Below are 22081 nucleotides of genomic sequence, written 5' to 3' on the forward strand. Positions count from 1 at the left end.
TAAATACTATCTTTGTTTTTCTCGATCAGGACAACTACACGTTCGCCCAGCCTGGCATTCAGATTAAAGTGAAGGCGCTGGAAGAGCTTGTCAGTAGAATAGATGGTAAGATCATGTTCACAAACATATCCTTTCACTCTGCATAGAATTAAAGGTATAGTTCATGAAAAAATGAAAACTGTGATACTCAACCTCATGTTTTTTTGTTTTTTTTTAAACAAAAGCTCAGAACTACAAAAGGTTACAAGCAGGTTACCTTTTGAAGCTCCTTGAAAGATAGAAATTACACTTTTTGTGCTTTGTCTTTGACATTTTAACAAAGCTGTACTCAAAGATTTATTTTTTTGTCAGTGTTGTTGTAGTGGCTGTTCTGTTGGGAAGCATTAAATTTGCAGTCGTCAAAGCTACTTCGGGCCCAATCGTGTGCCACTTTTTGTGTTTTTTGAGACAAATCCGCCCCCAGAAGCTACAGCACAAATAACATGTCATGACTGCCTGAACAAAATGGCAGTGTCTAGAGAGTCCCTTAAATGATCCCATCTATTTTGCCCTTTGCCCTCCAGAACGAGGTGAACTACTTGTTTCGAGCCATAAATAGCAGTGCGAAATGTTCAAAACAACAAGGAGTTGTTTTTCTGCCAGGGTGCGATCTTGTTCATCGCCTTGGAAAAGACTTGTTTTCCCAAGGTGTTGGTCGTTTTTGTTTCTTGGAATCACACGTTTCCGTTTTGCCACCAGTCCGCCTCTGTTTTTTTCTGTCAGAGTGTTTATACCATCTGGACGCCGCCTCCCCTGTTCAGAGTGTTTGGTGTGATAAGCTGAACAGCCCACACTGAAACTCATGGTGAGAGCCGCCGCGCGCCTCTTTCCCATCCATCAGCATCCACGAGCACCGTGAGCAATAGCAGACCCCACAGTCTCGCCGGGGAGCACAGAAGAAAAATCAATTCCCCATAAGCCCCTGCGATTAGGGTGTGAAGGCAAATGGAAGTGAGCTGAGAGGAGAGACGAATGGAGTGGACTGAGCGAAGGGAAAACAAATAGCACTTTCACAGGGCTAGAGAGTGATGAAAATACACTAGCAAGCATCTTGTAGATGTTCCCAAGTTGTTGTTTTTTTACACTGGAATGAGGAAAATGAAAAATAAGCATAGATGCTGCTCATAATTAGTCGTGTGGATAATAACACGCAGGTTCTGAATCGATGGTAACCGTTCGCCTTCATTCTAACATGTTATGCAACATATAATTTATCATGTTATTGAGTACATTTAGCAGTTCCTAAGACTGGTACTGAGCATCCTTGACAGCTATTAGTTATTTTAATAATGCAGAAATTAGTATAATTTGGGTGCCTTTTACCCCAAACACATACTTTTACATATTCTTCCGTTACTGAAAAACTGTTGCTTTAAAGTGTTAGTTCACCCAAAAATAATCCTTTAATTCTGTCATTAAAGGATTAGTTCACTTCTGAATTAAAATTTCCTGATAATTTACTCACCCCCATGTCATGCAAGATGTTCATGTCTTTCTTTATTCAGCCAGAAAGAAATTAAGGTTTTTGAGGAAAACATTCCAGGATTTTTCTCCATATAGTGGACTTCAGTGGGGTTCACTGGGTGGAAGGTCCAAATTTCAGTTTCAATGCAGCTTCAAAGGGCTCTACATGATCCCAGACAAGGAATAAGGGTCATTTTTGGGAGGAAGAAAAAAAAATGTATATACTTTTTAAACACAAATGCTCGTCTTGCACTAGCTCTGCGATCCGCAGGCCTGACCTAATAACGTTATTAAGGTCATGCGTGACGTAGACGGAAGCACCGATCCAGTGTCTATAAAGTGAACGTGCAAAGATTAAACTAAACGCCCTTTACAAAAAAAGGTAAAACAACGATATCGGATGATTTTGAAGAGAAAATTAGATGAAGTTTTTCACCCTACCGCGGTACTTCCACCTACGTCACATGTGACCTTTCAATGTAATACGTGGCAGATCGCAGTGCAAGACAAGCATTTGTGATTACAAAGTATACACATTTTTTATTTTTTTTTAGAAAATTACCCTTATTCCTCATCTGGGATCGTGTAGAGCCCTTTGAAGCTGCATTGAAACTGCAATTTGGACCTTCAACCCAGTGAACCCCACTGAAGTCCACTATATGATATAAATTCCTGGGGTCTCATTTATAAAAGCTAGATTCTGCGTACGCAAAAAAAAATCTGATTTATAAAACCATGCGTACGCCAGATCCTGCGCACAAATCTCTTTATAAATCTTACCGTTTTCCTCAAATTATATCCTTCAAATACAGTGGTAATTGTTTGAAGATACTTCACAGGACATCAACACCTCTGTGCAGCTGTGGTTATACAGTAGATATTATCATTGGAACTATTCAAACAGGACAACGGACCGTTCGACCACCGAATCCAGCAGTGTCTTCCATAATATCTAAGTTAAGTGTGCATCGATCGTCGTTCTCGCTAAAATATTTTGTATAACATCTGCAGTGTAGTTTAAAGAGGAATTATTATGCTCCTAGCGCTCCTCGCTGTCATTAAAGCAGCGTGTCACAGGAAAAGTGATAGAAAGTAGCACATCTACGGTCTAAATTCATATCACGTTTGATTAACTTCTGCGTAATGACTGCGTAATGTAATTCCAGTGCTTATCGCCATTAGTGAAAGTGTAACATTAATGTAAATGTGTATATCAAAATGAAAACGTGAGTTTCCATGCGAGTTTAAATCATTCTTTTATTTATTTAAACTGTTATTGTGAACACATGCACTGTATTTATGATTATGACTCATAATTAGGATTTAAAGTGGTTTTCCTTCATCTGCCGTCAGTCCCTCAGCTCACCATCGGTGTCGCCAAACTGCTCTGTCTCCAAAATGTTCGTACGCACAGCTCAAAGTTTGCTTAAAGGTGCGCACATTCTCCCGTCAAGTTTGTTTTTTATAGATCACGACCTTTGCGTGGGAACTGGCGTACGCACGTTTCCAGCCCCGTTTCCAGCACGCTTTATAAATGAGACCCCTGGAATGTTTTCCTCAAAAACCTTCATTTCTTTTTCGACTGAAGAAAGACATGAACATCTTTGATAACATGGGGGTGAGTAAATTATCTGGGAATTTTTATTCATAAGTAAACTAATCCTTTAATTACTCACCCTAAAGTCGTTCCAAACCTGTAAGACCTTTGTTTATCTTCGGAACACAAATTAAGAGATTTTTTTTTTTTTTTATGAAATCCTTGAGCCTTCTGGCCTCCAATAGACTGCAACACAATTACCACTTTCAAGGTCCAGAAAGGTAGTAAAGACATTGTTAAAATAGTTCATGTGACTACAGTGGTTCAACCTTAATGTTATGAAGCGGTGAGAATAACATTTAAACCAATTTACAAAATGCTGGCAAAGCATGTACAGCAATTTGTAAATGAAGTGCTACTCTGACGTCAATCTGTGACAGGGTTTTTTTTTATGGTTTACTGGAAAAGTATGACATGACATGAAGGCAAAAAATAAATATTTTGAAAGTGTTTTTCAAAAAATGATAAAATCAAATGGTTTCATTGTTTGTGATGCAAGAAATCGGTTGCAAATACTTTATACTTTCATTTTGTTTACTGGAATGGAAATCATTATGAACAAACCTTTTGTTGGGATTGCAAGAGAAGAGAATGCAAGATAATGTTCAAACCTCACACCAGTGACTCACTCCATTAGCTGAATCCATTATGATGCAACCGTTATGTAACATTGCGAAGATCATTCATTATTAAAACCTTTTTTTTTTTTTTTTTTTTTAAATAATAATATTTTTGCTTTTATTCATGGCAGAAAGGGTTTTCATTTTCCTTCTGAGAGGTCCGACTTCAGTTCTCTGCACTTTCAGAGAGCTGTCACATTTTCTCCATCAATATCTATCAGGACTCGAGTCAATATGTCCGCTTTCGAAAGCCATTCTTATTCTGTTCAAAGGCTTATCAGAAAAATCCCTCTCTCAATGAGCTAAGCACCAGGCCTTCTTTTCCTTTTCACCCCACCATTCTCTCTCTCTTTCACTCTCTCGCAATTCAATCAAATATAATTACACACACGCTAGGGGTCTATAATGTTAATTCAGTGAAACAGGTGTGTGGAGAATTGAACAATAGCCAGTGATCTTAGTTCAGGGCCAGAGTGCTTCTTTAAACAATTGGGGCTCCATACATGGGTTACAAAAGCTACTCCCAGTGTAGCACTTTGCAGAAACTACCAGCAAATGGATATAAACCCCCTGTGCTGTATTTTCTACGCCCACAGAGGATGTTCACGTGCACTTTCAGAGGTGTGAGGTGGAGTATCTGCAGTTTGCTTTCCGCTGGATGAATAATCTGCTGATGAGGGAGCTGCCGCTGCGCTGTACCATTCGCCTGTGGGACACATACCAGGTACTGCTGCACCGAAACCTGCCAGTGAATTAGAACATGGGCGTCGGAAGCAAAAAAATATGGGTGGGTTCTCCCCCAGAAAAATTTTACTAAACTTTAAAATTCTGGTGTCTTTTAATTAACAGAGTGCCTATTTGCCCGCCTTGTTGGCAAATGTTATTTATACTAACTGTGGTCTGGTTGGAGCAGACAAAATTACGGAAGACACTGGATTGATTACAGTGGCAATAGTGTAGGGTGTAAGGCACATAGCAGAAAGCAAATGGTTCGAGTCCGCCTTTTGCCAAACTCTCTCTACTCCCTTTTCCCATCACATATCAGATCGGAAAGGCATTTATTTTCAATAAAAATTAAGGAAATATTCTCAAAAAGTTGAAATAAAGTGTATATCGGTTATGGTTAGGGGTAGTGTAGGTGTAGGGAGGCCTTTATTTATCCCAATAAGGCGGCATCCATTTAATAATTTTAATAAATATAATCATTTAAACTATTATTATTGCTTACCGTTTAATGTACAACAACACTGAGGTGAAAAACGTGGCTCTGAATGAGCCAAGTAGAATGGATTTCAAGTGGAAGTCAAGGCAGTTTAATTTACTAGGACATTCCTCAAGTGGAATGGATTTGACTGACGGCGCTCTGAAACGTACCATGTACAATGGTTCCGACGCCCATGAATTAGAATGAGAACATGTCAGAAAAACCTTTTACATGTGCTTCTATGTCAATTTTGCCTTTCATCTGATAATTTTATCCAAAGTGACTTGGAGTGGCCTGGGGTTAAGTGTCTGTGATCAAGAACAATGGTTATAGTTTATGGATATGTTTAAACCTACCTTTTTGTTACCAGACCAGAACTTGAACTCCTAGGGGTGTACAAATTTGTGGTGAGAATTAGTTTTTCAGTTCGGTTCCTTTAGTGCATTTCATAATAACTTTCAAATATATGCTGACAACACAACACACCTAACTGGAGCAGGTGTATAGTACCGTTTTTGCTTCTTGTAGAAATGTATAATTTGCCCCAACTTTTTAGGAAAAGAATCATACCACTTAATTAATATTTATTAATATTACAATACATACTCCAGTGTAGGCATAGAAATGTGAATTATCATTATTATTTAATTTTAATGTTTCAATATTCATTCCTATTTATTAAATAATATTACATATAATTAATATTCAAGTTATAACATACTTCATGCGAATGTAGGGCATAGAAATGCGTATTATTACTAATGATTAATATTAATATTCAAGTTCCTACTCCCTTAAACTGGAGGGACAGAAGTAGAATATTGACACAAACTGCACTATTTTTGTACAGTACTATTGTCAAATATGAGTTGTAGTTATGGATTTAAAATGAGCACAATTTTATTTTTACAATTTTAATTTATTTATCAACCATTTAAAGGTGCCCTCGAATGAAAAATTTAATTTATCTTGGCATAGTCAAATAACAAGAGTTCATTACATGGAAATGACATACAGTGAGTCTCAAACTCCATTGTTTCCTCCTTCTTATATAAATCTCATTTGTTTAAAAGACCTCCGAAGAACAGGCGAATCTCAACATAACACCGACTGTTACGCAACAGTCAGGGTGTACGCCCACAATATTTGCATATGCCAGCCCATGTTCCCAACATTATGAAAGGCATTAGACAAGGGCAGCCAGTAACGTCTGGATCTGTGCACAGCTGAATCAACAGACTAGGTAAGCAAGCAAGGACAACAGCGAAAAATGGCAGATGGAGCGATAATAACTGACATGATCCATGATATCGTGATATTTTTAGTGATATTTGTAAATTGTCTTTCTAAATGTTTCGTTAGCATGTTGCTAATGTACTGTTAAATGTGGTTAAAGTTACCATCGTTTCTTACTGTATTCACGGAGACAAGAGCCGTTGCTATTTTCATTTTTAAACACTTGCAGTCTGTATAATGCATAAACACAACTTCATTCTTTATAAATCTCTCCAACAGTGTAGCATTAGCCGTTAGCCACGGAGCACAGCCTCAAATTCATTCAGAATCAAATGTAAACAATATAACAGTATACAATACTCACATAATCCGACGCATGCATGACGAACACTTTGTAAAGATCCATTTGGTTATATTAGCTGTGTAAACTTTGTTTATGCACTGTTCAAGGCAAGCGCGAGCTCTATGGGCGGAGAGCACGAGAATTAAAGGGCCAGTAGCCCTGAATCGGCTCATTTATAATGATGCCCCAAAATAGGCAGTTAAAAAAATGAATTAAAAAAAAATCTATGGGGTATTTTGAGCTGAAACTTCACAGACACATTTTTTTTTTTTTTAAAGTTCTAGGGCACCTTTAACAAACACTAAAAACTGGCCATTTCAGAAGATGATTTTCAATAAGTTAATGTCCATTTGTATTTATTTGTTTAATTTATTCTTGATTATTATATTCCATAATTTATGCATTCATTGTCTTTTTACATTCCTAGTCACCTCTATGTCACCTCCCGTATGGGGTTTACAGGAAGAATGCAGACTCCCATGAATGATAGCGGATCTTCAAATAATTTTTTTTAAAACGCTTCAGAGGTTATGGGTGACACGTCGTTGAAGACCATATGCTGCTCTTACTTTTTTTTTTTTTTTTTTTTCTTGTTATAATGGCACAAAGAAAGGTGTGAACTGCTCATATTCCTGTCATTCATAAATATTCCTTTGAAGAGTTTCCTTCCACTGATTTCCTTTCGTGTCCTGTCTGCATGTCCTCTCTGAGACTTCCTTTTGATATATCTCCTTGCTCATTTCTTTGTCCTTTACATCTGCCTCGTCTATCTGCCGCTCCATCTCTCATGCATGGCGTTTTGACGTAGATCCATTCCCACAAGGTGGGTTTTATTGGATAAAGGGGGAATAGTTGTCAGGTGACAAGTACAATCCATGAGAGGAAATGGTGAGTGGTGAACCATTATGCACGCTTGCATGTCATTTGCTTCCATACGTTTTGAATCAGCGTTGTTGGCAAACATTGTTGAAGGCCATGTTGGATCATCAGCCCGTTTAAGAAACCTTAAAGACAACATATGCTTTTAAAGAGGACCTATTAAGCCCTTTTACAAAGTCTTGGTTTTGTTTTTGGTGTCTACTAGAATGGGTTTTCATGCTTGAATGTTCAAAAAACACATTTTTCATTTATTTTACATTGTTGCAGGACCTCTTTCCCCAGTCTGTCAGTAATGCACTGTTTAGTTCCGGTCTCTATTACAATTAGTCATTTAGCAGTTAGTCATTTTTTTTATTATTAAATAGATGGAGAGAGAGAATAGAAATAGAAAAAAGAAAAAGTAAGTGCTAATATTACTAGGTCAGGTGTTGACGAAAAAGATATGAAGTCCCTCCTTCTGAAAAGGGCATTGTGCTCTGATTGGTCGGCTGGACCAATGTGTTGTGATTGGTTAACAACTTCAAGAATGTACAGAAATGTCACCCTTACCATAAACACGAGTTTCAACACACTACTAACACAACTCAACCAGACCATGTCACACTTTTTTTGCATATGCCTTGAGTGGGAATTATTTAAATGAGGAATATTGTGACGTGTTCATTCCCGGAAGAAAACTCAAGACTACAATCGAGGCGTTTCAGGGAGTTCAGAAACAGTGAGCACTGATATAGAGAATAACTCCGTTTGCAGTGGCTTTGTGCTTTGTAACTTTGCAGACATTTTTAATGTTCAAACTGTTGAAAGTTGAAAATGTAAAAAAGCATAATTGGTTCACTTTAACATATTTTGACACATTTTTCTTAACTGCATGTGTAAAATCTTAAGGGAAAAATTACTGAGTGTACCTTTAAGCTCTGCTTGACAAGCACTGTTTCCTCCAGTTATTCTCCATCTGTTCACTCTCAATTCCAATTTTTTTCTTTATTTCCTCAGGCGTTTATACAGTGGGGTCAGGGTTGAGGCGAGCAGTAAAGGTGGCATTGAACCACCTCGCTGAGGTAGAGGAGGGAAGTATATCAATGAGGCCAGCTTGAATCGCAGAGAGAAACCGAGGCATGTTGCATGTGTTTTCAAGGTTAAATGCGCTTAAACCATCACATGTAAGCTGCCCTGCCTCCTTCAAATTTAATGATAAATCAAAGACAGACATGCAGATCATTGTTTACTCTTAGAACAAATACTTAGAAACATGCTGGACATGAAACCACATTTACAATGCATCTAACTTTTGTAATGTGAGATGTGTACAGTGCTGTGAAAGTGTTTGTCCCCATCCTGATTTCTTTTGCTTTTGTTTATCTCATACTAAATTGTTTGCGAAATGAAAACAAAATCTAATATAAAACAAAGGCAACCAGAGTAAACACAAAATACATTTTTTAAATGATAATGTTATTTATTGAACTAAAAAAGCCAATAACAACTGGGCCTTTGTGAAAATGTATTTGTCCCTGTAGTTACTAAAGCCGTTTTTCTTCATTGTTGATCCGAATAGCAAACAACTCTTACTGCACTCTCACAACAGACTTTTAAAAATGGTGGTTGAAATAAATGCTGCGTGGAGTCAACCAATCAAAATACTGCATGAACTCAACCAATCAGCATGTTCGGCACCCAAGTCCCACCCCCAAAAGCTCCTGAACTTTGAAAAATGACTACCTCATGAGCAGGGACTTTCTGAGGGGGAAATTTTTACCCAGAGTTTCATTTAGACCCTGGTCCTGTGGTCAAAACACACCGAGTACCACCCCAAAGTCCCTAGTTCCTGGGGAAAGTTCCTGCGGTGGAAACGCGGCTTAATTCCCAAATCTATAAAACTGCTTTTATAATGGGGTTCAGCTGGACTGGACATGATCAGACCTGATTACTGTCAGCCCTGTTTAATTTTTATTTTTGATGTTAAATTTTTGACTCTAAAGTTTTGACATCTCCTAGAAGAACAAATACTACAGAAATGACCTCCATATCAATATATCTTGGAAATGTGTGTTAGAATAGATCTGTTTTAAAATGTTGAACAAAATGATAAAAGGTCATGTAAAATTTAAAGTAGCTCGATGCCACATCGACAGAGGGTGCCTATAAAGCAAACTTAAGCGCAACTTTACAGAACCGGCTCATGAATATTAATGAGATTACATGAGAGGGCAGTCCAGGTTATGTAGCAGCATCTGCAAGATTCAATTAATATTCATGAGCTCAGCCATCATTTATCGTGACATCACAATGCAACGTCCTGCTTTTTTTTTTTTTTTCTCTTTTGGATAACATGGATTGATGAAGCGTGCACACTAAGGGAAGCAGATTGGGTACATTTTGATTTCCTGTTTCCATCTAGCGTTAATTACATTGTCATTTTGCATTAAACTTCCATTGTTAAAATGACACTTTGGGCTTTTCCGATAAGACTGAATAATATGTTCCTGATTAATTGTTAATGAATACATTCATTGACATTATCCAGTGAACAGACACGTGTTGCATGTTCGGCGGACCAGAGCAAGTTGATTAGATGAGGGGGTTTGTCCACTCATACGAGGCTAAAGGCTGAGAAAAGAGTCTCAACTTCTCCTGTGCTCCTTTATCAGGCCCTTCCTGTAATTGCACGTTTGGCACAAAGACTCACTCCTCAAGATCAATTAGAGGTGCACAAAGAGCTCAGGCCAGAAAGAAAGAGATGTGGGTGAACGAAATGAAGGAGAGAGAAAGAGCTGTGAAGACAAAAAGGAAAGTCGTGCTAATGTCTGACTGATGTTCTGAAGCATCTGCATCTCACATCCCCTCCATTAGTGAGATGGGTTCTGTTGAGAGGTGGAGGGAGGAACACTTGGCTGTGAATAACCCCATGTCGGATGCGTTTCTAGAAAAGAGACTTAATCATGAACACTTCTTTCTTTTGTTTTTGTAACAAACAAGTACTGCCAGTGCTACATTACAGTGATTGTGTCAGCTGGTAATACTGTGGTACTTGTAGTACACCTAGTTTTGGTCCCCTAATCAGAGTGAAAATAGAGAAACAATATATTTTAATTGGCAAATTACTGTTATAAAATTTGGGGTCAGTAAGATTTTTTTGGTAACACGTTAGTTTACGGTCCAATTCTCACTAGTAAAGGGATATTTCACTAAAAAATGAAAATTTTGTCATCATTTGGCAACCATCAAGTGTCTGGTTACGGACATTCTTCAAAATATCTATTTTTGTGTTCAGCTGAACAAAGAAATTCATACAGGTTTGGAACAACTTGAGGGTGAGTAAATGACAAAATTTTCATTTTTGGGTGAACGATCCCTTTAACTAGTTGCTTATTAGCATACATATTACTAGGATATTGGCTGTTTATTAGTACTTATAAAGCACATATTAATGCCTTATTCTACATGACCATATTCTACATCCCTTAATCCTACCCAATACCTAAACTCAAAGGGTTAGTTCACCCAAAAATGAAAATAATGTCATTTATTACTCACCCTCATGCCGTTCCACACCCGTAAGACCTTCGTTCATCTTCAGAACACAAATTAAGATATTTTTTGTTGAAATCCGATGACTCAGTGAGGCCTTCATAGGGAGCAATGACATTTCCTCTCTCAAGATCCATTAATGTACTAAAAACATATTTAAATCAGTTCATGTGAGTACAGTGGTTCAATATTAATATTATAAAGTGACAAGAATATTTTTGGTGCGCCAAAAAAACAAAATAACGACTTATTTATTGATGGCCGATTTCAAAACACTGCTTCAGGAAGCTTCGGAGCATAATGAATCAGCGTGTCGAATCATGATTCGGAATCATGTGACTTTGGTGCTCTGAACTGCTGATTTGACACAAAAGATTCTTTATGCTCTGAATCTTCCTGAAGCAGTGTTTAGAAATCGGCCATCACTATATAAGTTGTTATTTTGTTTTTTTGGTGCACCAAAAATATTCTCGTCGCTTTATAATATTAATATTGAACCACTGTACTCACATGAACTGATTTAAATATGTTTTTAGTACCTTTATGGATCTTGAGAGAGGAAATGTCCATTTCTCCCTATAATTTGAAAGTTCACAAATTAAATTATTATAAATATTATTTTAAACAAAGTTACTGATTTCTTGGTATTTTTCACAGTACAAAAGGCCTCTTTAGTTGTTGATCTACAGTACATCTGTTCTACTTAAGTTAAATTTTAGAAAAATAAGTCAAGTAAGATTTGAACCCATTGATTTCTCACACTTGAAGCAAGAAATACTTTTTCTCAGAATGTGATAACTGATACATTGAACTCCTAGAATCGCTTCTAGTTCTTGCGATTTCTTTGTCTTAATAAAATTCAACTTACCTCCTTCCTCATTCTCCTCCACTTCCCCCCCCTCTCTTCTCACTTCAAGAGGGACTAACAGAAACAAAGTAAACAAAGCTATTTATAACCGCTCGCTGCCTCTCAAGTGGCTGAATGTACCACACTGTACACAACACAAGTAGAGGGGGATGCTGGAGAGAGAAGAGGACGAATGAGGAACGGAGAGCGGGAATGGGTGGTGTCTTCTTTAGATATGTTGGGAATAACTAACACGACCTAATTCCCAAACCAATAAATTAGGTGGATGGTAAAACTACATTAGGAGCTCTGTGTGTAGGCGCTCGACTGTAGCTGAATAATTTAACGAATAATGTGTGGTGTTTTAAACTTATCATGGAAGTAAACAGTTCTTTTTATTTTTGGCTAAAGGAATGTGCAGTCATCTGAGCAGTAGCTAAGCAGCAGCAAATCCGGCCTGCGTCATGACCTCGTAACTTTCACCCTCCCGCATAATGTCTTTGTGTTTTCTCTGCTTTTCTAACCAATAAAGACAGAAAAATCGTGATGCAGATCTTGTTTATACAGCAACCATTTATATTGACCCTGTCTGTCAGTGTCCAAAAAATGCAAAAAAGCACCATAAAATCGTAAAAGTGGTTCATATTACTATTCTCTAGTATTATTTAGAATGTATTATTTTGAATGAGCTTTTTTAATCTATTTTTTTTATCAGTTTAAATATTTCTATTTTGCTTTAATTTATTCAGTTTGTCTATTTAGTACTTAAATATATTTATTTCTAATTTCTTTTAGTTTTTTAAGTTTGTTTTACGTCTAATATTTATATTAATAATAGTAATAATAGTTTTAGTTAGACTGAAATTTGAATCATTATTTGTTGAAAACTTTCCTCTTCATAGCACTAAAATCTCATTTATGTTCCTCTTCAAAAATGGCCAGGTTTGATATCATTGGTTCTCAAAATATGGTGAACAATGACTTAAAGGTGCTCTAGAACTTTTTTTAAAAGATGTAATATAAGTCTAAGGTGTCCCCTGAATGTGTCTGTGAAGTTTCAGCTCAAAATACCCCATAGATTTTTTTTTTTAATTAATTTTTTTAACTGCCTATTTTGGGGCATAATTAGAAATGAGCCGATTCAGGGTGTGTGGCCCTTTAAATCTCATGCTCCCCACTCCTGGAGCTTGTGCTTGCCTTAAACAACATAAAAAAAAACGTTCAAACAGCTAATATAACCCTCAAAATGGATCTTTATAAAGTGTTCGTCATGCAGCATGTCTAATCGCGTAAGTACAGTGTTTATTTTGATGTTTACATTGATTCTGAATGAGTTTGAGGCTATGCTCCGTGGCTAACGGCTAATGCTACACTGTTGGAGAGATTTATAAAGAATGAAGTTGTGTTTATGAATTATACAGACTGCAAGTGTTTAAAAATGAAAATAGAGACGGCTCTTGTCTCCGTGAATACAGTAGAAACGATGGTAACTTTAACCACATTTAACAGTACATTAGCAACATGCTAACGAAACATTTAGAAAGACAATTTACAAATATCACTAAAAATATCATGTATTCATGGATCATGTCAGTTATTATTGCTCCATCTGCCATTTTTTGCTATTGTCCTTGCTTGCTTACCTAGTCTGATGATTCAGCAGTGCACATCCAGACGTTCTGCCCTTGTCTAATGGCTTGATCATGGGCTGGCATATGCAAATATTGGGGGCGTACACCCCGACTGTTACGTAACAGTCGGTGTTATGTTGAGATTCGCCTGTTTTTCTGAGGTCTTTTAAACAAATGAGATTTATATAAGAAGGAGGAAACAATGGAGTTTGAGACTCACTGTGTGTCTTTTTCCATGTACTGAACCCTTGTTATTTAACTATGCCGAGGTAAATTAAATTTTTGAATGTAGGGCACCTTTAAAGGGTTAGTTCACCCAAAAATCAAAATTCTGTCATTAATTACACACCCTCATGTTGTTCCAAACCCATAAGACTTTCGTTCATCCTTTTTGATGAAATCAGAGCTTTCTGTCCCTCCATAGACAGCTATGCGACTACCATTTTGACGCTTCAAAAAGTTCATAAAGAGATCGTAAAACTAGTCAATATGATTTGAGCAGTTTAGTCCAAATTTAGAACAAACCTCTTGCAGAAGCTCAAACGTGCTGCGTAACACATCGGTTCTCGCACGTCATTTTAGTCTAAGCTATTGTATGACTTCAAAAGACTCTAAATTTAGCACATACTTTTGTGACAATTTCATTTTTTTTTTTTTTTTTAAAAAGTGTGAAGATTTAATAAAGTCCATTTATTTTTTTAAAGCAGCTTTTTGAAGTTATAAAGCCCACAGCCAGCAAGCCAAAGACAACTGTGGTGAAGGGGGAAAAAAACTCCTTCATGTTCTGGCATGAAGACAAAAAATCTTAAAAGGAGCCACACTTGTATGGGTTTGGAGCAACACAAGGGTCAATAAGTGATGGCAGAATTTGTAATCTTGGATGAACGATTGCTTGAAATCTCAAGACTGGTAACTGGAAGGTTGCTGGTTCAATCCCTGCAAGGAGCAAACCTCGAGCAATCATTATTTTGCCCTTTGAGAAATCCACTTAACCCCAGGGGTTGTCTCTCTAATAAGTGTGCGGTATGTCACTTTGGATAATCATCTGCTTAATGACTGCTTACTTATTGAAGCATGTGCATTCTGCTCTGTATCTGCTCTTGATCCTCAGGCGGAGTCAGAGGGATTCTCCCATTTCCACCTCTACGTGTGTGCCGCCTTCCTCATCAAATGGCGTAAAGAGATCCTCTCCATGGTGGACTTTCAGGTACCGTCATGTTTCCGCGTGTCATGCATGTCACGGCCGCTGGGCTCCTTGAATAACGTGACCGTCTGCATGTGTGCCGAGCACTTCCCACACATGCATGCATCACTTGAAAGCGTCCCGGCCGTCACTTATCCCAAGACTATCGGAATAATTGGCCCTCCAGTGGAGCAGCCTCTGCTGTAACCGAATTTCACAGGCCAGAGGATTCGCCACACCTCAGCGACCACAAAACGAGAACGTTCTGTTATTCGCCCCCGTTCTCGCTCTTTTTCGAAGTATCTCCACGCATCAGCTCCGTCTCTGATTCTCTCGTTTATTATTTGCCTCATTGTCAGGTCGGGTAGTGAAGGGTTTGATGAACAGCTATTTGAGCACGAGTTCATACTCAGGCTGTCAGTGGATTAAAATAATCGCATTTAATCATCTATGGACTGAATCATTTGATTGTTTAAAACTTTTATTTATTTTTTTTGTTGTTGAGGAAATCTGGCGTAGTGATCATGTGAAATTTCTTAAAATATTTAAGACTAAAATGATTAATATTAATTAAAATTAAATATAGTAATCATAATAAATTTGTGGTAATATATTTTGTTTTATTAAGATAAATAGTTTAGTCTAAAATATTTTAAGAATTTTCATGTGATCGCTATCACGGATTTGTTTTTATTTTAAATATTAATAATATTTAAATAACAAATATATTATTTTTAGACTATTTTATTAAAGATTTAAATGTTTTTATTTTGTAAACATTTATCTTATTTTATATTTTTTATTATATTTTTTGTGAATTTTCAACTTCCTAAAACTTTTTTTTTTTTTTTTTTTTTTTTTTTTTTTTTAATTCTGCATCCCAAATTTTCATTGTAGTCTTAGATTTTTGCACCCCACTCAATAAATATATATTTTTTTCTCACCAAACATCAAAGATGTTGATGTTGCTACAGTCTTCTGGTGCTTTAACCGTACATAAGAGCACATTGAGGGTGAGTTTCACTTGTAGGTGATATTTCAGACTCGTTGAGCTTTGATAGTTATTAATTTACTCCATAAAAAGACTGCAAATATCCCATCTGGATTTGATTTATTAATAAATTGCTGAGGTGTTTCTTCATTATTTACAGAGAAATTAACTTCTGTTTACAGGATAGTTGTGCCTGAGAATTGAACAAAGACACCTGTGCTTTTGCAAAGTGTTTATAAATCACACAAAACTAAATTAATCTATTGTTGTTGGTGTCATTTTAAGTCAGTTTAACCATGTTAAACATCTTTAATCAGTCTCTTAATGGATTAGTTCAGTGTTTCTCAAACTGGGGTACATGAGGTGACAAAAGGGGGTACGCGAACAAAATGCGGAGTAGTTAATTTAACTCTACCATACCTTAAAATAATATTAAATACCTTATCGTTTGCAGTCAAAAATGACTGTGTCCACACAAGCAGCATGCATATGATAGATTGCGTGCAGTCTGCTGCCTTAAATCGCGCTAAATTACTGCCGTTCTCGACAATGCAGCTTTGTAAAAGTGGGGATTTAGCACTTGCATGAAGAACAAATATAGACACAGATAGTGGATTTATATCAATTTAAGACTCAAACTTTCTTCGATACAAAAACATACCTTGTGTGAGTTCTTGTATTTAATGTTGATAACGAGGAAGAATGCAATTGTACCCAAATATCCACATGACTGCAAACGTGCATTGTTATACAACAGGTCAAAAAACAAAACGTACATTTTAAGCACAGTACTGTCAGTATTTACTCTATTTTGCAACGAAAAAATATTTCTAACGAAAACCAGAGCAGAACTACAACACACGAATGCGGCTTTGAACGAATCGTGAGAGTCAATGATTCAATGATTCATTCACAGCCACTTGCTTCGTTACTGAATGAATGACTCGATGACTCACTTATAAAAACAGTGACTTGCTGCCACCTACTGGCAGTTTTAGTTTAATATTTAAAAGTATCACTTTGTTTTACCATCATTGCATATTTCTCTATTGAACATTTTTTATTTAAAACATTTATTTTATAAAGTTAAAAACGTATTACGTTATAAACGTAAAAATATGCACTGGAAAATCAATTTAGGGGGCGAATATTGTCCCTTAATGGAAAAGGTGTGACTGCAGTTGAACTGGAAGAGAGGGGATACGCAGAAGGATGGGAATCCCTTCAGGGGGTACTCCATGCTAAAAAGTTTGAGAACCACTGGATTAGTTCACTCAAATGAAAATTACCCCAAGCTTTAATCCCCCTCAAGTCATCCTAGGTATGTATGGCTTTCTTCTTTCTGTTGAACACAATCAGAGAAATATTAATTAATATCCTGACGCATCCGAGCTTTATAATGGCAGTGAGCGGGATCAATGAGTATGAGCTGAAGAAAGTGCCTCCATCCACATCCATCCATCATAAACGTACTCCACACGGCTCCGGGGGGTTAATAAAGGCCTTCTGAAACAAAGCGATGCGTAAAAAATCTAGCTTCTGCCAGACCGCCTTCCGTATTCTACTTAAGAAGAAAGTGTAAAACTCTCACAGTTCAAAATGCTTACGCTACGTCCTACTCCTTCCCTATTCAACTTATGGAAAAAACTTAACTGATGTAACCGCAGTTTACACTTTCACAATGCACTACGAGAGTCACATGCCGAATGAATTCCCGCGTTTGAACAGAAGATGGCGTCTGCAGCTGAATCATCCTTCCATCCGTTGTCCAAACCGCTGGTTCAATGTGGCTACAGTTTAATATCATACTGGTATAAATTCCATTTTAATTGATTATTACGTTGTTTAATTAAGGTTTATACATAGTTTCCATGAGTACAAGAAAAATCTTTTCATCTTACTGCTGGAGCTGCCAGAATTCACTCAATCGTTTTCATTCACTCCCTCAATTGGACTGTATTATGGCTCGTTTCCACTGAGCGGTACGGTACAGTACGGTACGATTCGGAATGGTAAACTCTGATAAGGCTTGCGTTTCCACCGGCAACAGTACCTTTAATTGATAGGCATGGTGTATGCCGGAGAGTAGTGATCGATGCCATTCTCGCACGAAGAAGAAAGCAACACAGTAAATAACAATGGATACAGAAGATCGTGTTCTTGCTTCTCAGCATGTGGCTGTCTGTCACAAGAAGAAATCAAGCTTTGCTTGCTGTGCATCGACATTAGGCGTTTCACAATACCAAGTACGCAAAGTTCATACTTGCGTCCTCGGTAGTTTGCACCTTCGACCAAGCCTCCATAGCGGAGAAGTGGAGGAGAAAATGAAAATGAAAATTATGTCATTAATGACTCACCCTCATGTCGTTCCAAACCCGTAAGACCTCCGTTCATCTTCGGAACACAGTTTAGTATATTTTAGATTTAGTCCGAGAGCTTTCTGTCCCTCCATTGAAAATGTATGTACGGTATACTGTCCATGTCCAGAAAGGTAATAAAAACATCATCAAAGTAGTCCATGTGACATCAGTGGGTTAGTTAGAAGTTTTTGAAGCATCGAAAATACATTTTGGTCCAAAAATAACAAAAACTACGACTTTATTCAGCATTGTATTCTCTTCCTTTCCATTGAATTGATTCCATTGAATCCTTTCATCTGTCGGCGTTGGTAATGCACTTTTACGTCGTTGTTTTTGGCGATTAGGACATCCGCGACATGCACACTTACGCACCATTTGACATCAGTGGGTTAGTTAGAAGTTTTTGAAGCATCGAAAATACATTTTGGTCCAAAAATAACAAAAACTACGACTTTATTCAGCATTGTCTTCTCTTCCGGGTCTGTTGTCAATCCGGGTTCACGACTCCGCAGTGACACTGCTGACGTAAGACGCTGCTGACGTGTTATGCGGTGCGCCCGAGCTTCGTTTACAGTCTGAGGGAGACGCACGCTGTATTCAAGCTATTCTAAATTGTTTGTATTTTGGTATTGCTATATTTTTTAAAAAGGTCCGTAGGTGTGCATGTTGCGGATGTCCTAATTGCGTCACTGTCCGGAGCAGAAGGGGGCGGTAATGCACCAAACTAGCTGGATGCCAACCGCCGTAAAACAGGAAAGAAGAAGCAGCAGCGTCACTGTGGAGTGAAAGCGGATATACAACAGACCTGGAAGAGAAGACAATGCTGAATAAAGTCGTAGTTTTTGTTATTTTTGGACCAGAATGTATTTTCGATGCTTCAAAAACTTCTAACTAACCCACTGATGTCACATGGACTACTTTGATGATGTTTTTATTACCTTTCTGGACATGGACAGTCTACCGTACATACATTTTCAATGGAGGGACAGAAAGCTCTTGGACTAAATCTAAAATATCTTAAACTGTGTTCCGAAGATGAACGAAGGTCTTACGGGTTTGGAACGACATGAGGGAGAGTCATTAATGACATCATTTTCATTTTTGGGTGAACTAACCCTTTAAAGCTCAAATCTGTGGTTTATTTATAAAGTTAGCGCCTATTTGAAAATTTGATTTTACGTTGTCAGAGTTGTGAGATGCAGATGATCACCAGGTGCTCAGTGCTAATGTACCCAGCCAAGAACAGCTGTACCTCGGCTAGTCCTTCTGACATTTATTGCTGACTCAGATGTCTCTGTAGTGCTTAAACATGAGATACCATTTGTCTTGTGTTTATCAGGCAATCTTTGGTCTCATGAATTTATAATTTGTTCCCGGGCAAGTTGTTTTAGCTGAGGGCAACGTGAAGTTTCATAACTTAATATATTTATTTAACTTTACCGGTGTTACTAGAGCGCTGACTTTGTACGTTTGACTGAATTGTTTGCTTGTCTTTATTTCTTATTGTATAGCTTTTTATACTTTTACTTTTATAATGGCTATTATTGATAATTAAAACCGACTTTTAACAAAAAGAGAGGGTTGTTTTGTCTTATTTCATTTTATTATAGGCTACATACATAGATAATCAGAGTACATATTCACATATAGCCTGAACCACACATTTCATTCTTTTTTTTTTTTTTTAAATGAAAATGAAAATAGGCAGGGTTGTTGTATATTTTGTTTTGTTATATAGCCTACATGAAGTGAAAATGATCAATGCACGCTTTGCCTGAACCGCATTTGTCTGGTGCCTCTTGTTTTGTCATTTCCTTTGTAGCACGCACAAATGACGATTCTCTGTCAACCAATCAACGTTCTGCAGTGAGTGTAGCTCCACTCTTTTGGGACCAGTACTGTTGGTACTATTGTGCTTGGACCCCAACGGAAGGGTCCCAAAAAAGTGGTAAAGTACGTTCGGAATTAGGGTACCATTCACAAATTTTGACAATGGAAACGGCAAAAATTGCGTACCGTACTGAACTGTACTGAACCGTACCGCTCTGAGCCATTAGTGGAATAATGTAGGGAATAGTGAATGAGGGTATAGGGAGCGATTTCCAACACAGCCTTAGTTATATTCATGCTCACACATGTGATGTAATGCCAGACTATTCGGTCAATATATATAGGCTGCTGTGATGAGCACAATTTTTTTTTTTTTTATTTTTTTTTTTTTTATCCCAAAGCTCAAAGGCAGTTAGCAACTTGAAAATCGATGTTTTTCAGCATGTATGCTACTGCACTAAAATTCCCTGACCGAAGAACCCGAGATCTGATCTTACACAGAGTGAAGCTGATTACGATAGATCTGTTCTTGTGCACTTACAGCAGCTGTAGGTGGTGGAAAGCCCACATACACACACACACACACACACACTCACACGCTAAACACACAAGCAGTGACCTAAGAGCAGCGCCAATCATGAATCACATTATCCTAACGTTGTAATCATGCCGTGATTACAAGCATTTCCAGTTGAGAACCGTAAAAACGCATTCCAAAGAATAGGTAATAGCCAGGAAACAGTCATTTTTTAAAGGTGGAAGGCTGCTATACCAGCAGAGCTCTTTAAAAGCCACTAAATGATCCAGTTTTATAAAATGTGTTTTTATGTCTTTTCAGAGCCTGCTAATGCTCCTGCAGAACCTTCCCACAATACACTGGGGTAACGAAGAAGTGGGTTTACTACTGGCAGAGGCCTACAGACTCAAATACATGTTCGCTGATGCTCCGAGCCACTACAAGAGATGAGAACCCATAACCGGACCACAACGAGACTCCACAAACCCAGACGATGATCTGACCTAACAACGACACTTCTTCACTCAGTTTAATCTGACACCGTGAAGCTGGAGCTCACCAATTTTCGCCAGTGACGTCAAATTTGTGTCATCGTCTGCTACAATTCACAATCAAGAATGAGATGGAGTAAACAACCATGAAAAAAATGATATTTTGGAAAAAAAACCCTGCAATCTTTATGGTTGACAGTTCAATTTGCCTGCAGATGACTTCAGAAGATAACTGACAATGAGATGCCAAGAGCTAAGGAAAGAAAAACGCTTATGTGAGCGTATCAGAATAAAACAGAACGACATGACATACTAGCAGTTTGTTTTTCTGAAGGCTTCCCCGCATCTTATTTCATTTGTTACCTCAGACGTGGAGAAACCATCTCTCGTTTTTATTTTGTGGCAGATCTTTTTTTTTTTTTTCCCCCAGCCGATGTTCTCTTGTTTTGTGTTATTAGACCATAATGTGATCTCCTCGGACATTTTGCTCATTGCGACATTGATTGTACCACACGCAGGTACACGGGTCGATTCCCGTCCGTAATCACTCAGAGACGGTGTTATTAAAGCCCTGCAATACATGAAACTATGGCAGCCGTAAAGGGTCATTTCTCAAGAGACGCAGCCAAGCATTACGGATTCGAAGAATCAATATGCAACCTCCAGAAGATGTGTTTGGGTTTGTTTTCAGGTTTTTATGTTTATTAGAATCATAAGACTGTGAATTTTAACAATCAAACATGAGAATCTAATCTTTTAAAGTGGCTTTGTATGCATATGAAGCTCTTGCACAATTATTTCTTAGAAAATGGGTACTTTTAGAGCTTTGGTATAAGCGTTCGATTACTACTGAGGTTACGTTTCAGCCAAGACGGCAGTGAAATATTAATGTTGCTTAATAAAGAATGAATCAGTGTGATATGAGGACGGCCTATGAGACCACAGGACTGGAGTCATATTTAAAGAAACCTACTGACTTAAAGGGTTAGTTCACCCAAAAATGAAAGTGAATTACTCACCCTCATGTCGTTCCAAACCTGTAAGACCTTGGTTCAAGAGGAAATCCAAGAGGTTTTAAAAAAAAAAAATCTTTTATCCCCAATAGAAAGCAATGTAATTACCATTTCTTCTCTAGCCTGAAATTGTTGAATAAAGTTATTTTTGTTTAGCTAAAGTATTCTCGTCACTTCATAACATTAAGGTTGAACCACTGTAGTCACTTTGACTATTTTAACAATGTCTTTACTACTTTTCTGGACCTTGAATGATGGCAATTATGTTGCTTTCTTTTGGGGATTAAAAAAAAACCTCTTGGATT

The 22081-nt window shown here is 37.5% G+C and overlaps 1 protein-coding gene across 5 annotated transcripts in view; it reads left to right on the forward strand.

Moving 5' to 3' along the window:
• tbc1d22b (TBC1 domain family, member 22B) overlaps nucleotides 1-21682 on the forward strand; it is a 56325-nt gene extending 34643 nt beyond the window's left edge. For all 5 annotated transcript variants that reach the window (XM_048209360.1, XM_048209361.1, XM_048209357.1 and 2 more), the window contains 4 exons: nucleotides 30-105; nucleotides 4317-4444; nucleotides 14503-14598; nucleotides 20594-21682. In XM_048209360.1, coding sequence (XP_048065317.1) covers nucleotides 30-105; nucleotides 4317-4444; nucleotides 14503-14598; nucleotides 20594-20722 — 429 coding nt within the window. In that variant the 3' untranslated portion in view covers nucleotides 20723-21682. The remainder of the gene's footprint in view (nucleotides 1-29; nucleotides 106-4316; nucleotides 4445-14502; nucleotides 14599-20593) is intronic.
• The last annotated feature ends 399 nt before the right edge of the window (nucleotides 21683-22081 follow it).

Source organism: Megalobrama amblycephala, linkage group LG12, assembly GCF_018812025.1.
Source record: "Megalobrama amblycephala isolate DHTTF-2021 linkage group LG12, ASM1881202v1, whole genome shotgun sequence".
NCBI classification, from domain to species: Eukaryota; Metazoa; Chordata; class Actinopteri; order Cypriniformes; family Xenocyprididae; genus Megalobrama; species Megalobrama amblycephala.